The sequence below is a fragment of the Talpa occidentalis genome, unplaced genomic scaffold (genome assembly GCF_014898055.3).
Source record: "Talpa occidentalis isolate TD23 unplaced genomic scaffold, MPIMG_talOcc4v2.1, whole genome shotgun sequence".
Lineage (NCBI taxonomy): Eukaryota > Metazoa > Chordata > Mammalia > Eulipotyphla > Talpidae > Talpa > Talpa occidentalis.
This window is the reverse complement of record NW_026555331.1, coordinates 105553488-105571720: the sequence shown is the minus strand read 5'-3', so window position 1 is coordinate 105571720 and position 18233 is coordinate 105553488. Positions and strand designations below refer to the sequence as shown.

The 18233-nt window shown below is 38.8% G+C and overlaps 1 protein-coding gene across 4 annotated transcripts in view; it reads right to left on the bottom strand.

Annotated features, from left to right (window-relative positions):
* Positions 1 to 18233, bottom strand: part of CREB5 (cAMP responsive element binding protein 5) — a 122557-nt gene that overhangs the window by 75530 nt on the left and 28794 nt on the right. For all 4 annotated transcript variants that reach the window (XM_037509717.1, XM_037509713.2, XM_054692440.1 and 1 more), the window contains exon 3: positions 14329 to 14439. In XM_037509717.1, coding sequence (XP_037365614.1) covers positions 14329 to 14439 — 111 coding nt within the window. The remainder of the gene's footprint in view (positions 1 to 14328; positions 14440 to 18233) is intronic.

The following is an 18233-nucleotide window of genomic DNA, read 5'->3' as shown; positions in this document are numbered from 1 at the left end:
TATCATTGTTTACTGATAATTTCATTGGCTCCGCCTACATCATCTGTCCCATAACATACCTAGAACTGCTTCCAAGTTTCTTCACCTATTGGCATATAAAATACTGCTTTTAGAAGTCTCCAGTTTCCAGCCTACATATCAGCCAGTGATTTGCATAATCCTTAATACACTCCCCCCCACCCCCAATCCTTTCTTCAGTCACCTAATACAAACAAGATCTGGCTCAAGCTTCCCTAAACTAATCCATGCTAACACCATTTAGAAGGGAGACTATTCCGTGTAAGTTGGCACAGACGAATAAGCTCCCCATTGTATAAAGGGCAGTCTTAATAGAAAGACATTAATGAATATGCCAGTGAGGAGAGCCCTCAGCTTCTCAGTTACGTGCTGCACCCTTATGCTGGAAGAACTTTGTGAAATTGAAATGTATTTTTAAGCAAGGTAAGGAATTTAACTCTAGCTCCCTGTCTGATTCCCAGTAGCTCTTTGAAACCCAGAACAAAAGAATCAATTTTATGAGAACTAAAGACTAGCCTGACCCTCCAATTTTCCTTCCCTAAACTCAATAATTAGTCTTCCTTCAAATTCAAAATACGGTTGTTTTAAATTTTGTATGACCCCTACTTTGCTCATACATATGTTAGTTATCTAAAGGATGACACCGTGTTTTATGCATCTTTGCAAAATCCACAGCTATAGCACAAACAATAAATGCTTTTTGAATAAATATACACGTACCTATATAATTATATTTTTAAGACAATTTTCAAGTGTACTAGAGAGCATATGTGCTAGATTAACCCAAGAGAATGTCTTGTAGAGCTTCTCTGGAAGTCACAGCACTGTCACCAAGAAGGTGGATCAGGCACTTAAACTTTGTACTTGACACTCATAACATTTATCAAAACATATTTAGTTGTCTATTTATTTACTGATTTCACCATTGGGCTTGAATTGCATTTCATTTACAGTCTTATCCCCCAAACCAAGTGTATAATGTCATTTTGGAAGTGCTTGATAAAAAATTTTTGAATGAAATGATGAATAAATGGACTGATTCCTCGGTGGACTAGTAGAGACATTTCTTCAAAGGTATTAAGTCCACAAAACAGATCTCTTAGAACCAAGTGAACTGGGAATTAAGAGATTAATAGTGTTGCCATGACAAAGTATCTTTGTCTAAGGAACACGCATGACTCTTTAGCTTATCTTTCCTCACAAATGTGGACCTTGTCTTCTGCATAACTGGAACTTAGGAAAGACTCATTTAGAGAGCCCCTGGTCATTAAACCCCGACTCTGTCCAGACTAGTTCTTTAAGAAAATTCCCAGGAGATAAAATTCACTACAGTGATGGAGTGAGATAAAGATGTTTTTGCTGTGATCCCATGTTCTCACACATCCCGTACTGGTCAACAGAACAGCTGGACTCATTCATCAGATTTGAAAATAATCAGGTCTTCACACTCTGTTATCATGGATATGGTTGTTCCAAAGGGTATGTTGGCAAAGAGCCTTCTTAACCATGTCCCAGAGACTCAACCACCCTCATTCAATGAGCTGGGGGGCTCTATCTCCTCCATGAGCATTTCTACCAAACCCACTTGCAGAGCATAAGGGAAGCTCTCATTCAAACCAATAATGATTCTAGGTGTTTTGGAAAAAAACAAATGCTAAAAGTTGGCATAGCAACTGCTCATTTCATTTTAGGGTACATAGTTGAGTCTCATGGCTAGACATATTCCAAATATTTGTATAATTTAAAGTAATTTGTACAGACATAGTAAAGCTCTATTTTAAGCAATGGAATTTAATATATATTTCTTGGTGAGCTTTTGGTCTTCTGTGTAATTTTAGCCCTAATATTTTTACACTAAAATATTTAATATTATAAAATGTTTTCATATTTATGTTCATGAACTAGCAAACCATAAAACAATAACATATGTTTGAAATTTTTTAAAATGCTGCTCTGAACTGTTTTCTACAATAAGTTTTTAACTACTTGGAAAAAACTTATGAAGAGTCATCTTTATTTTTACGTATTTCAATTAATTGGTGAATTCAAAGCAACTGCTATATAATTCCCATGGGTGTCTATATATGAAGAGCAGTAATTTAGTTCATTAATCAAAACTAAGAGTTGCATTCTAGAATTGAATTCAACTTTGTGCAATGATCAAAGGTAAGTTACTTAATCTCTTAGTCTCAGTTTTTTCTTCGAGACTATGGACATTTTATAAGTATATTTTAAACATGATTAATTAAGCCAATAAAAGAAAGAAAAGTTACCCTGGAACCAAGAAACAAAAGGAAATATATATTATATATAAAAAATCTATATCTGCATATGTATCTGCCCGCAGCCTCTGCAGCGCTGGTTCGTTCCCCGGCCGCCAGCAAGGGTCCCACAAAAAGAAAAAAAAAAAAAAAAAAGAAATTACTAATTCCAGATTCTGTAGCTAAAGATTTCCCTGTATTACCACAGTCAATTCTCAGAATAACTCTAAGGCCCTACCATTCATTATCCCTACTTTATAGATGAGGAAATGAGGAATAGAGAGATTAGACAACTAGGCAAAAAATACATCTAGGATTTGAAGCCAAGAAATTTGAATCCAAGGTCTTTGTTCTCAACCAAAGCTTCATCCTGCTTCTCAAAGAGAAAACAGAACAAACAAACAGAAACACAAGAAAACCATCTTATTCTTGCTTCCAATTGAGAGCTGTGAGGTTAACCTGATAATCTACATAAAAGGTACGAAAATATTTTGCATTTCTTAAAATATGTATGAGCCAACATCATGAGACTATTGCTAAAAACACAACACTTGATATATTCCAATATAATCTTCAAGGTGTCAAATATTCAAAAAGAACCTTCAAATTCCATCACCTAGAGTAGTTTGAACTCCTGTTGGAGACAGATTTGAATTGCATTTGCTACTCAACTCTGGGAGAGAATACAGTCAATCTAGCTGTCCATCCAGGGTCAGGATTGCCATTCAGATTTGTTCTCTGCTTATTGCTCTGGAGGCAGGAAAATAAGGTACTGCATGTATTGGTTTGGGGATTCACAATAATGTCAGGCAAAACACTCAGGGATCTCAAGGACCCACTGTTAAAAAAGAAAAAAAAGAGAAGAACAAGTACATAATTGACACTGATTATAAATTGCCAACTAATTGTCATTGCTTATATCCTTTGATCCCTACTGGAATTCCATGCTGATTTTAGGTCACCAAATCAAAGACACAGCATGGAAGAGTCAGAGCTCAGAGCTCAATTTGTATCCTGAGGCTGCGATTTGCTAACTGACTGATCTTGGAAACTGTCCTCTGTACATTATTTCATTTGCCTGTAACAATGGGAATACCTACCTTAAAGGATAGTTGTGATGATTAAGTAAGGCAATACATGTAAATGTCTAGTTTCAGTGTTCTATATGTAGTTCCTCCCTGAGTCTTTAGTACATGGACAACACATAGTAACATGGACCATGATCAGCACTCAATGCAGGTTTTCTATTATTATTTAATTAATTACTCATATTTATTCATTAAATAGATTCCATTAATATCACCATGGGCTTTTAACTATTTTATATTTTCTGTTTAACTTTCTTGCTTGAGGATGCATTCAGTGATATTTAACCATCCAGGAACGATGATTATGCTTAATCATATAAATCCACTACTTACATAGTGACTCATGAAACAAAAATGGTCAAAGATTGATTTCTCATAAATGGAATAAGAGCAGGATTCCTATAATTTTGCCTTATGTAATTATGGAAGACACAAAGAGATCTTTAGCTTTTATTTAGATATATATTTATATAAGCAAAGGCTTAGCTAGGTAAACAGAAAATGTGGAAGGGTTGCATATATAGTGTATTCCTAAGGAAGTCAATAGTTTTACTCTTGCAAAAATAAGTTGAATAACTATAAAAATCAGAAAACTTAATTTTTTAAAACCCTCAAAACACTGTGTTGCCAAACAAAAAAAGTGATGTGAACAAAACAAAACCACATGTGAACCACAGAACTACATATATTTTAAGGTATGCTATTAGTCTTAGCACAACTAACTAATTAAAACAAATTTAAAAATGCAGCAGAGGGAGGACAGCCAGCTCTATTATTTGTTTTCTGCATTCTAATGCTAACCCCAATTAAGAAAAATTATACTCACAAACAGGAATGTATCAAAGGAGAAAATCAAGTGGCCAGTTAATACAGAAAAAGATGTCAACACTACCCATAAAATAAGAAATATAAACAAAAATTTGCCTTGAATTTGCTGAAAAATGACAATGCTCAATACTTTTGAAAATGCTGTAAGATGACATATTATAGTCAGGAATAAAAATTAGTATAAATTTTAAGAAATTTGGCAGTATATACCTAAGGTCTTTAAAATGTTTTTCCCTTTGAACCAATAATCCTAGGTCGGGGAATCTATCCCAAGGAAAGAATAAAAAAATGTAATTAAATAATTTCATATCAGGTTTCTTGTTTGATTAATTTTTATAATCAAAAGGTCATTTTTAGTAGAGAAACGCTAAGTGTCCAGAAAGAGAAATAACGGAATAGGATAACCATGGGATAAATTATACAATTATACAATATTAACATGTTTACAGCAATATGGGAAAATGCACATAATGTCTTGTGAAATTATTTTAAGGAAGGATATAAACTATGTTCAGCATAAACCTAGTTATGATAGCATATCTCACTCTCTCTCTCTCTCTCCCCCCATATATATATATGAATGAATGGGAGAAAAAGACAAAATATTTTTTAGCATATTCTAAAAAATTTTCTGCTATATATTAATTATGACTAGTACTACATTGGAATCCATGAATTTATATATTAAAAAAAAGCAGTAAAATCTTGGGCTTGCAAAAAGGGAATTTCAATACTGAAGTATCAAAGCACACTGAAGTAGAAAAAGCTACCCCACCTGAAGGTGCTGTCACAGCAGGGGCCTTAGCACAGCCTCTCAGAGCTGCCCTTGACAGAAGCTGGTAGGACCCCTACATACTGATGCAGAGATATGGGACACTGTGAGAACTATTCTGATCTACTGGTATATCTTCCCTCCACCCACTTGTCATATAGGCCCTGGAATCCTAGCCTGTGCGCATGAGTCTTCTAAGTTAAAACCTACTTTATCCCTGGAACTTAAAAAAAAAAAAATTCACAGAGGCGGTTGACATTAAATCATAGTAACATCTCTATGGAAATTAGTTTATCAGACTTTCCTTTCTTCATTCCATCAATAAACATTTACTGATCACCTAGAATGTTCAGGAGAGAACCCAACCTGGGAAAACAGAGGTGAATCAAATTGATTTCCATTCTTAAGGGGTTCACGGACTGATGGTGAGGTGGGTCACAGACAAGGACATGTAATAAAGCTCTGCAAGGAAGAGGTAAACAAGGTACCAACGGAGCCTCCTCTAGCAGAAGGCATGGTTCCTATCTAACCATAGAAGTTGAGAAGATTTCACTGGAAAGGTGCATTAGAGTTGAGTCTTAAGAAAAAGGAATAGAATTTGCAGAGGTAAAGAAAATAGAATCAGCTAGACAAGGCAGGCAGAGAGCAAGAAGGTCTCAGGAGAATGCCAGGCTCCTGGGAGGGGCTTTCTGAGAGTGCCCACGGAGTGCAGAGCTGAGCAGAGTTGACACAGGACCAGACTGAGGAATTGAGGGACTGAGGGACGGAGGCCCCTCGCGCCATGGAAACAAAGACACATTCCCATGCAGACATGCCAAAGGGAGACAGATGTTCCAGGAAAGGGTGCACGTGAAACATTTGCCAACTTTGAAATTCTACCCCTGTGCCCCTGCTCTCCCTCACACTTCAGAACCTGGTTTGTTCTTGGAAGTCAGGTTACTGCTTGCCTCTCTGGTTGCACTTTAAATCTCCAAACCTAAGGGCACATTTGGGTGAAAATCTCATCCTCCTTAAACACATCTTCTGTTTTAGTGATTACAAATAAAGTTTCCAAATAAAAACACTTGATGTATAATTTTATTGTTTAGAACTTTATGCTGAGAACTTAATGATTCATCATACTCATTTAAAGCAAATACAACAATCATATAGTGCTATCCCAGTAGCTTTTCAAACTAATAGGGGATGATAAAGAGAAAGTTTTAAAAGGATACCAACAGGGAAAATATGTTCTTTATTATTTTGGAGTTGAAGACTGGATTCTCCCTTCTATTTTATAAGAAAAGAAAAATCCCCAAACTTTAGGACAACTTTGCCTGCTCTGCCCAGATGTTCCTCTTTGCATTGTTCTGAAGATACACATTTTATGGCACCCCTCAGTCCCCAATATAAAAAAAAAAAACAAATCAATACAGAGCCATTGTCCCAAAGTGCAAAGCAAACTTTCGCTATTAGTTGTGCTGGCAAAAATCTTGGAAAGTGAAAGCCACATAAATTCTAAGAAAAAGACTGAAATACATCTCTGCAAAGCACAACTTCCTTGTAACAAGATTTGTAAAATTCCTTTTCCCCCCCTCTGGCTTTTCTGACACAAGCTGAACTTATTTGCACAATGTTCCAAAGCAGACAGGGACACACACGCACACACACATCCACAAACACACAAAGAAGATGTGCCTGAAAAATGTCTGGAGGGATGTTCCAACCCAGATCACGTGTAGTGTCCTTGCCCAGATGCATCTGACTTGGGAACATTAAACAAACACAAAAACAAGACGCGGCAATGCGCGTGCTGGGCTGGATGACAGAGGCATCGAGCAAATATTGGGATTGTATTTCACCTATTGCCATGGTTACCAACACAGGGTGGATACTGGTGCAGAGAGAAAGAAAGAAAACTAGGAAGACAACGAAGTCCTAGGAAAATCTCTGCATGAGTGCACGCAGAGCCGCCGGTGAGGGTGGAGCAGGAGAGCCATGAGAAGAGAGTCCTCGGATGGGCATGTCAGTACTCCTTCATGATCCATGAGCAGTGAACTCCTTCCCTGTTTTACACCAGCACAACATAGATCTCCTAAAGCCCAAAGAAATCCACGCAGCCCCAAAGAAAGCAGGGATGAGAACTGGGAAGTTTCGTTTTGATGGGTGGCAGTTTGCTCCAAGTGTTGAGAGATAAATACTCAGAGAGTATCCACATTCCGAATAGCTTAGTGCTCTCATGTCAAGACCCCCAAATCTCAGAAAGAATTACAGCGAACTGGCCCATTCCTTCTTGTAGTCTGATGGCTAGCTTCAGTTCCCAAGTAACATAAAAGAGAAAACTGCCTGACCTTCTTCTATTCAGGTACTGGGTCTCCATAACCAAACTGCAGGAAAGGCTTTAGGAAACACCCCCACTGGCCTACCCTCTACCACATCTCCTTCACAGCTCCAGCGAGAGCGTTCCCTGCCAGTTCCTGAACAGCACATGAAGCTGCATAAACTTGAACACCGGGACTCTGGGTTATAATTTCCCTTCTTCTGCAACTATGTGACCCCAGACAAGTTATTAACTTGAACTTCAGGCCTTTGTTTCTCAAAGGAGAGGGTTTTGCTAAAATAAGCCCTGAGCTCCTTTCTTGCTTTTGAATTTGGTGATTCATAAGTAATGGATAATCTCTTAAATTCTCATCTTTGAAAGAAATACCATCAAATGTATAATCCTATGTTGGGGATACTCATCGGCCTATGGAATGTAAATTCTGTGGGATTTTCTGTTCTGAACAGAAATTCTGATTGTGTAGAAATATAAATAAATGGTTGTTCATATCCATGATCTTATAATCTAATCACTTATATTTTTACCAAAAAACGGTATGAAAGGGATAGCCCCACATACACTTTATATGGGCAAAATGGCAATGGCATGTGCAAGGTGCACCTGCAGTCAACACAGAGGAGCTGTGGTATCTGTTAGCTTTGAGAGATGTTTTGCAGCTTTCAGTCCATTAATAATACCAGCTGAGCTCAAATTCAGTCCTTTAATAACGGCTAGCAAACTCAAATTCAACACATATCTTGGCCAAACAAAAACATGGATCAGCCTCTCTCCAGCCTTCAAATGAGGACTACAGAATCATAGACATAAACTAATAGGTGGCTATGTCTAAGCCTCATCCTACTTTATTCCACTGAGTTTTATTCTCACGAGTCTCCTTTTCTTGAGAATAAGTTACCATGGGGACACCAGGAACAGCATGATAAAAATCAAAGAAGACTTGGGATCAGGGTCTGGTTTTGCCACTAGACAATGCTGGAAAAGACACTTGACTCCTCTGTGTCTATAAAGTGAGGAACAACACAACACATCCCTGCTGACCCCACAGGACTGCTCAGAGGATCCTTGAGACAACATATGTGGAAATGCATTGTTATTTTCTATTAATAACACAGGATCATCATGCCCTCAGACACCTCTGGCAAAACATTATGGGCCCAATGCCTGGTTCACCTCCCAGAGTGTTCATCCACAAGGTACCCAATTTCTTAGTTTATTCATTGATAAAATGAAACTAATAGTATATCCCATCCAATTGCTAGGAGGATTAAATGAGATGATAAGTTGCGAGGTGCTTTATAACACAGTTTCTGCCACATACACAAGTGCTTAATTAACGTGAATAACTACTGTTTTGCCATGGTGTCTAAAGAAGGCAATTTCCCTTCAAAATGAGACATCATCCATATTAGTAGGAGTGGATTTTTTTTGTTGTTGTCATGGAGTATTACATCATTCCTATTCATCTGCATATTAAACAGTGTTTTCTTTTTTTTTTTTTCTCAGAAGTGAGGAGGAAGTTTTCTGAACAAAGTGGTCATTTTGGTTCAGTCCACCATCATGTTTTGATCACCGGTTACAAGGGCACAGAGCTGCTGGAAAGACTCAAAATTTAATGAGAGCATCTTTAAAGTCACAAGTGTTTCCTCCCTTGCCACAAAGCTTCTGAAAAGCAGACAGCCTATTCATTCATCACTCTTTTTTATTCTAGACTTTTAGGAAGTAAAGCTGGGGGTGATTAAAGCAAACAGGCAAATCGAAGAACTGCATTTCTTAAAAGTGCCAGAGAGATGTTACCTGGAGACTGTCATTTCTTGTGTATAAACTTTCCAGGCAACTCCATATGGAGTCAGGCTTTCCTGTGATTTATCTGTTGGACAGTGGGTGGCCAAGGGGCACCTTAGGCAAACAGCTATCCAGCTCGATAATTAGGGAGGGGAAAAGCAAACACAAACACACCCAGGTTGACATTCAAAACAAAGTGGAGATTTAACCATGGATTGCTCACTATACCACCCTAGTTCTGCCTGCCAATCTGCCAGGAGGAAACTATGAGCCAAGAAAAGAAGTGCTGTTAGTAATTTATCAGCAGCACAGATGGAAGAATGATGAAGGCCTGAGTTAGGGGCTAAGCTTTATGTCTACATGATTTGATCTTTCTAAGTCTTGACTGGGTTTTGGGTCCTCATTTGTGAAATGAGAAATTTGGCAAACTGCATCTCCCAGGTGAACTCTCCAGTTTTTGTTTTTTTTTTATTCATTCATTAATGCATATATTTATGATCTAGTCAATACATGGCAAACCTAACTGTGGATGACATATGGATAGCCCATGACCAGAACACAGCTTGACCAGTTCACCACAGTGGAAGAAACAGCATTTAGTTTTGATCCATCTCAATTTGTAGGTGACCAATAATAATCCAACTTTGGTTTTTGAAGGAACAGATATACTGCTTTTCTTCAAGGAAAAAATATGACAGGATTATTGCTAGATATCTTTGAAAGAAATCAAATATGGTCAGCTACTGTCCAAGCGGATTACTTAACATCTAGTTTTACCCTCTCCTCTCACCCCAACTCTTGCATCCATCCCATCCCCATTTCCTAAGCTAGGATTCAATTCCTTAATTCCATAATTTTAATTCAACTCAATTCAATTCAGTTCTCATTCACAGACCTTTTCTCAGCACAAGGAGCTTAAATGGTACAAGGATTATCTTCAAGGAGCTTCCAAACAATCAAGTGGAGGGGGACAAGTAAAATATTAAATGCCAAGATAGCAATGTGTTTGGGTAAAGAGGGAATGAAGCCGACTTAGTCAATCTAGAGGCCACAGAACTCTGGCTAAACCAATGGGTTGGGGGACAGTTCAATACTATGCAAAACCCTGTATCTTTTTCCTGGGTATCTGGAGGTTTAAACTGTTCTTGCCATTCTTTTTTTTTTTTTTTTAAGATTTATTTATTTATGCTTATGAGATCTAGGGTACAGGCCAGAGGGTGGGGGTTAAGAGGATTCACCAGAGACAAGAATGGGGAACAGAACAGGCAGATCAACCAAAATACACTGCTGAGGGGAGCAATGGGTGAGCCAGGAGAGGTCTGCTGCACCATGTGGGTTGCCCCTTGGCCAGGGATCAAACTTGTCCTGCAGTGGCTGCGTATAGCATCATAGGTTGTGTCTTAACCCCTTGCACAACCAGGGAGGCCCTATCCTTGCCATTCTTGTCTCCATTTGTATGTAAATATAGATTAATCTCACAAAATTTGATTTAACCTGATGGTTACCAATATCTGGCAACTACATGATGTGACATTTTTACTGAAGGATCAAGGTATGATGAAAAGACTTATTGGAGTTTGAAAGATCAGCCTTTGCAGACTGATGTGTCTATGGAACCAGTTTTTTAATCTCTTGGCAACTCAGTTGCGCTAGGTATAAAATGGGAACAACAGCCCTAAAATGGTGCTATCAAAGGACAAGATCAGGCCACAGACATACATACTTTCTCCCTTGTATCAATACTCTCCAGGTTCATTAACTAGGTTCAAACAGGCTGAAATCTCAGCAGAGTGGCCAGAAGAGGATTCAGTTCTCTTAGTCTGTTTCAATATCTTAGGAGTCACCTCATCACTAGTGAGACACAATAATGACATACAGACAAATTTCTCCCACCCCTTATTTAGTGTCCAACTTTATTATTGGTTTCTCAAAAGAAAAGGGAGAACCTTTCAAAGCTAGAGAGAATTGGTCTAATTCTCACAAGAAGAAATGAACACAAATCTACATCACTCTGAGAACACCAAATCCACATCATTACAGAAATGCGTGGACCGGCAGGGGCTGGGAATGTATTCTGGTCTAGTTTACACTTCCCCTCCCTTGCTTCTTTCTTCCCCTTTCCACTTCTCTCTGCTTATCCCCTTCTCGTCTTCCCTTTCCCCTTTGAATGTGAAAAATGCCCACCCGGCATCCAGTGACTTTCACTTTTCACAGACCGCATTTTCATGGGGGTTACCCAATGACCCCAGGAGTCTCAGAGGAAGAACCTATTGTTTTGTGTGGTTAGAAAGGTGAGAGGCTCTCACGGTTCTACATATGCTGTGACCCCAAATAAGACCCACGCATGTATTCACTTACATAATTATGAAACCATATGTCTGTTGCCTTAAATCTTCAGAAAAAGAATCCATAAAACTAAAATCTAATCTTCCAGAATTATGATAAACCAGTTTGGGCAGATGTGGCTACAGTACATAGAAGTGCACTGTTTGATACTCATGTACACTAAATTAAAAGGGAACATGTGTGTTTCTTAATTTTGGATGACCCAGATCACCACAATGTAAAGCTTACTGGAGACACATGTTTTGTTCTCAGACACAATAGAAATGACCAATTAGAGTCAAGGAAAATGGACACATTCCATGGAACCATCACCAGTAAGGGAACTTTTAACAAAGTTGTAGATTTAAAGAGATCCTGTCTTAAATGCCTGTCTACCACCAGCACCCTTGGGTTTCACAGAGAGAAGTTTGTCTGTGGCTAGCAGAGAGTGAGAAATGGACACTCTGACACCGCTGTGCCCGTGAGGACAGGTCTGCAGTACCGTGTCGTGGGCACCACCTCACTAGCAGCTCTCTGGTTTCTGTGTGCTCGGAGAACTCACCCCACCGAGTGCATTCATCACAATAGCCCATGTGTGACCTTTGGAAAAGTCCTTGAAAACAGTGAAACAAGAGTCTTAGTTGAAATCTGGAATCCATTCCAGTCTTACACAGGAAGAAAATTAGGCATAGAACAACAAAGCCCATAGTTCAGAGAAACCTGGGGAGGCTCTGGCTGACATTAAAATCATGGAAGATTTTTTTTTCTTCACTATTTTAAATTTCATAAAAGCTTTTCATCTGAGCAACCCAAAGTTGCTAGAAAATACTGTGCAGTTACTAGATGGCAATCACTGGTTTCTCTAGTGAATAAAGAAAGCAGAATAAGAATAGGTGTGAAGTAATGTACTAAAAGTCACTTACTTAATACTTTTCCAAGATGCTAAGTAAATGAGTATTCTTCCAAAATATAAGTGGCCAATCTACAGTTTTTCCCTTTAGGTTAATGTATCAGCAATTAACGAGGGGGTGGAGGGGGGTTTCTGCAGCATGGAGAATAACTGTGCTCCCTGAGCCCAGCTCCATGATTGAGTTCATTAACCCAGACAGACATCACAGATCTGGAAATATTCATTCACTTAGAACATGAATCAGCAGCACAGTGTATTCGCTTAGTAAATTGAACTTGACAAACATTTGTGGGGCAACACTGTTTTTATAAGAACAGACCAAATACCTTTTGTCTCCAGCTGATATTCACTATTAACTTGCCATACCATGTTTTTATTTCATACATACAAATAATTATAAACCTGTGATCCCTTTGAAAGAACTTTTCTTCTTTGCCAGCAAGAAGAGGGGATACTTCTGAGTCAAGTGGTGGCATAAAATCCAGTGAAAATCAACTGGCAGAGAAAATTGCTGTGGGACTGTGTTTTCAAATCCACCTCAACTTTCTCTGGGAGGTCCCTCAGAAAGGATACAGACCCTGAACCAAACAAGATGATTCATAAATAATCCAGTTGGGGCGATGGGTAGCATCTGATGCTCAGACCCAGAACACTTATTCACACACATGAATAATTTAATTTTGTTTTTTTCTTAAGTACCTTCACAGTTCACTTTTTATTTTCCTTTGAAAAAAAAAAAAAGTAAATGGCATGACTTTGGTCTCCAAAACAGATGCCAGTTTGAACTTTACTCTGCCAACAAGTATTTGGTTTGGCTCTGTAGGGCTTGAGTTGAAAAAATATTTGCCGATTCCAAAAAGATTTAACAAGCTTTGCTGAAGATGCCTGTGCCATTTGGCACATCATAGGGACTGTGGCACAGCAAGAAGAACTCTCTTGACCACAGATTTTATTTGCCCAAGGTAGCCAGCACTGGGAGTTCGGTTGATTCCTTGGGTCAAGAAACTGCAAGTCAAATGAGTGAAGTTTCCAAAAGAAAGTAACCAAAGCAGGCATCAAAAAACTTGCTGCCATTGAAAACGAAGTCACTGGGTTTTGATGACTAATTTCCAGAACCACCACTAACATCCTCACACCAACCAAACGACATGATTCCCAATGCTGTTTGTCAGCAAACCAAATAAATCTCAAACTTATAACAAAAGTTATCCTTTATGATATTGGATCAGTATCAGTTACTAGAAAAACTACTTCAGTGTGCTTTGTTATTATCTGATACCTTACTAATTGTGGTAGAATTTAGCTACACAAATCACTGAAGGATGCATTTCAAGTAACTCCACTAAATAAAAGCAGCAAATTTACTTTAGATTGCAAAAATGGACATGCACTGCCATTATTAATACCTAATAGAACACAAATGCATGAATCTGTCACTATGATTGGGCAGACTGACCTTACAGCTCAGAAATCTCATATGTTAAAAGTCACTGAAGGGTGTCACCTGAAATCAAGTATTTCTGTAAGGGCTGCAGCTGCCCTGCAAGAAAACAAGGACCTGATCCTTCAAATCAATGCCACATCTGACAACCATAACAAAAACCACAAATATTTCCATAATAGCATGTGCTTAAAAATCACATGTCTGTTTTAATGAATATGGGAACAGGAATAGTGACATTGAAACTATGACCTCCTGGAAGTAGAGAAACTCTGGGTTATTTTTTTACCTTCACATTATGAGCAAATATACACATACTTGGGTGCACCCCACATCAACTCCTATATCCCATTTATTAAGGCCACATGACGACCCAATGCTTGTTACATGGCCGTCTGACCCTGACGTTTGCTGAAAAATATCTTCAAAGACAGAGCCAAGCGCTTACTGCTTTTCCATAAACAACCTATTCACTGAAACAAAGATGGAGCCATCTATCTGACTTAACTGAAATTTGGAAGTGAGAATAGAAATCAAAAGAAGAAATCATGAAATAACAAAGGTGATTATAACCACTACTCACCATTTTGGCTTCTGAATGCATTGGCTGGACTTGAGGTGAAGCACAGGGGTTGCTGAGATTTGGACCTTGCATTCCCAGGAGGTTGGAGTTCACTGACATTTGTCTCTCCATCTAAGAGCAGGGAAAGTAATAGAATCAGAAGTCTGAGAGAAGCAACCTAGGTCATAGACAAAGCTGCTTTTCTCTTCCAATGGATCAGTTAGAATTTCTTTGAATAACTCTGTGGTCTGGGGAAGGGCGAACAACACACTCCTGAGCCTTGACCCCAAGCACATCAAAGGCTCATCAAAAGCTGCCCCTTTCATAGAAGATGCTCCCAAGCCAAAGAGAATCAAGTTGCAGTCCTCAGTCATTTTCAAACAAAAGTATGGGATATTTCCACTTTTGCAAACATTCCAGCAACTACCACTAATCACACTTATTTTTATAGCTGTAAAGAATAACATATGCATTAAAAAGTTCTGCAAGGCTACACACATATACACACACCCGTGTGAGATATATCACATATATAAACATACCAAATGGTTATTTAACTTTTTATTCTTCTTAAACTTTATACAGAAACAGTTTAGCACCAAGAAAAATAAAATTAATTTTAAAAGTAATGCTCTCCAATATGGGGACTTTTCTTGTCATTCTAACTCATGAACACAATCCTAATGACCCAGCACAGGTATGAGAGGTGCAATTTTATGTCTCACAGCAGGGCTAGGTCTTTGGGCAGATGAAGAAACCAGCTGAGAGTGCTAGATGACACGCGACCCACTGCTCCCACATCGTCCTATCATCATGTCTAGAATTAACATCATCCAAATACTTTAATGCAGTTCTGGCATTCTTGCCTCCAGGTGTTCCTGTGAAAAAGTAAATAGCACAAAACTTCTGTTCCAATCAGGGAAGGGTGTGTCTGGTTAATACTGTCTGTTTTGTAGAAAATTAGCATGTTTCAAAGAACTAGAATAAAGCAAAAATATTTAATATCAAATCCCACAGAAAAAATTACTTTCCTGGGAGTGGGGGCTGGGAGAAATAGATTCTTCACTGTAGATGTTTTTTCCATTTGCCAAAGGCTGGAAATGAAAACAATGGTAGGAAATTTTAGAGAACCAGGTTTTTGTTCAAAGTTAGCCTAGGTAGTCTTGAAAATAGAGCTCCTTATCGCTGGAGCTCTTCAAAGAGTGGACGGAAACCTGACAGACAAGAGTTGAGAATGATAGTTGAACAAATGACTCCTTCCGGTCCTTCCATTGTTGAGGTTCTGTAACTGCAATTCCTCCTGTGTCCACCCTAGGCCTGTGGGATAATTAAGACATTACTGTGTGGATTAGCAGAGGTGCTCACGGTCACTCTTGGCAATGACATATGGGCACTTCCTGTCACAGCAAAGCACCTGAGTCTGTTATGGGGTACGACTGTGTGAGACTACTTCCAAAGGAGCAATTTAATACAGGAGCATTTTCTATACCTTCAAGAGCAATTCCTGGATGATACACATGTCAAGAGCAGTCCTGCAAAACCTTTGGAAGCCTTACCAATTCTGCAAAATAAAATACTCCCTTGCATAGTAAATCTCCAGGCAATCTAGATGCTCTAGTTTATTTTTAATTGTGGTAAAATATACAAAAACATAGAATATGTAATTATAATACATAACATAATATAAACAAACTTAATGAACATAACATAAAATTATCATTTTAACCACTTTTAAATACACTGCTCAGCGCCATTAAGGACATTTGTGCATTCTAATTATTAGGTCCAAAGAATGCACTAGAATATGCTTATTACTTCTCCCACTTCCAGTGGCTAGAAGACCAAAAGTTATAATCGAATTTGACCTTTTTCCATTGGGGACCTTCTCCTAGAGAGAAATCAAATTCAAATGGGCTTTTGTCTTTGGTTTTCTGAAGGAGGATCGTTCAGAAACACAAACAATTGTCCAGGATTTCCAAGCTTCTAGCTGGCATGTTCAACAAAGGAGGGGGAGGCATGTTCAACACAGCCTCGATCCAGAGTCCACGTTTCTTGCTTTTAGTAATAACACTTAGAATTTATGACTATTTCTACGCTGTGACTCACAAATTAAACAAAATTCTGAAAACCAACTGATCTATGTAAAAAAAATTGCACTTTTCCATCTTCGTGTTTATGGTGGGTCAGCAAGAGCCATTTCCAAACTGCTATGCAATGCTTTGTGCGAATAAGGCTGTGCATCCTGCGCGTGGCTTTTATGCGTTACTGGAATGAAGAAGTCAGCAACTGAGAGCAGCTTTCATGAAGACCAAGTACCATAGCTCGGGAGGTAAAATACCCTAGTAAAGAAGTTCACCTTTTCTTTTTTTTTTTTTTTGAGAGTGTTCTTTACCCTTGAAACAAATTGCAAAACAGGAACTAAAATATATGCAGTTCATTGGACTTTTGTAAGGGTGGTCATATTCCCAAATTATTTATGCAGGTGACTCTCAAGACAGGAAACTGCCACCCAGTGAACTCCCTTGAAGGTTCACACCTGCCTTGTCCTTCACACGCCCCAACAGAGAACTTGGGCCACAGAACGTGCCCAACAGAAGCCTGTGAAATGAACGAGTGAGTGAATGGACAAACGTATCATTTTGTTCCAGATCTAGGGCTTTGTGAAATGTGTGGCCTGGCAGCATGCACTATCCATCAGTTAAGAATCTCAACTTCACCCAAAAGATATAGCTTTATATTTATATCCAGGGAAACATGGTTTCCCGGAGCAGAAACTCTAGGGGAAGAACATGCTGGAAATGCCAAAGTGAAAGCACAGGAGCTGGTTACTTTATAACAAGGAGGAAAAGGCGCAGATTACTAGGAGCTAGAACTCTTAGGACAGGATTTTTGGAGACTCTGTGTTAATTTTCATTCATTATATCAGTGTCATTTAGACCAGGGTTTTTCATCCTCAGCACGACAGATATTTTGGGTCAAATAATCCCTTGTGATGGAGGCTGTCCTGCACATCATAGGATACCTAACAGCACCCCTGGCTTTTACCCACAAGATGCCAATTATACTCCTCCCTGCAAGTTGTGACAACCAATAGTATCTCTAGGTATTATTAAATGTTTCCCCGGGGAACCAAACCATTCCCGGTTGACAATCACTGATCTACACGACACCTTATCATGGCATCAGTGCATATCACTGAACAGTTTGGGGTCTCCTGGGGGTGAAATCCATGACTTTTTGTCTATACTGCTCCTTGACCATACACCTTATTCTTTCCTTCCATTCTGAAGCATCAACCAGAGGTCAAATTGTACAGTGAGGTGATATGGTGGAAACCAACACCAAGCAATTTTGCTTTGGAACTTTTCAGTCCAAGGGTCCAACTTTTGCTCCTGGGAATGATACACAGTTTAGTCAAATGAAAAAAATAAGATCACTGAAGCAGAGTCTTTGAAATTTTTGGACAAGAGGAATATAGGAACCTAAATGAAGATAGCTTGTGGTAGAAGGCTCTATGCAGTAAATTATGTTGGTATGGCACTAAGGTGAGATTTTCCTTCCATTGAAGATGTTTAAGATGAGCAATGCAGATAAATTCTGTCAGCTCATCTGTCCTTCTAGCCCAGTTTTGCAAAGACCATTTCCAGGGTGGATACTGGCTATTTGTAGGGGACAGGTCCATTTCTAGAATTAGGGTCATGGAGCCCTTCCTCATACCCTTGTCGCCACTTAAATAAATTAGCAAATTGCTCAACCTGGGGTGATTTGAGTTGCTTAGTGTAAGTTGAGCTGTAGGTTCTAGTCACAAACCTTCACTCACAAGCTGGGTGACATTAGACAACCATCTTCAACTGCTTACTCTTCAGTTTTTATGTATAAAATGAGTTTATCGTCGTTATTACTACCAGATTTCCACAGGATTGCTG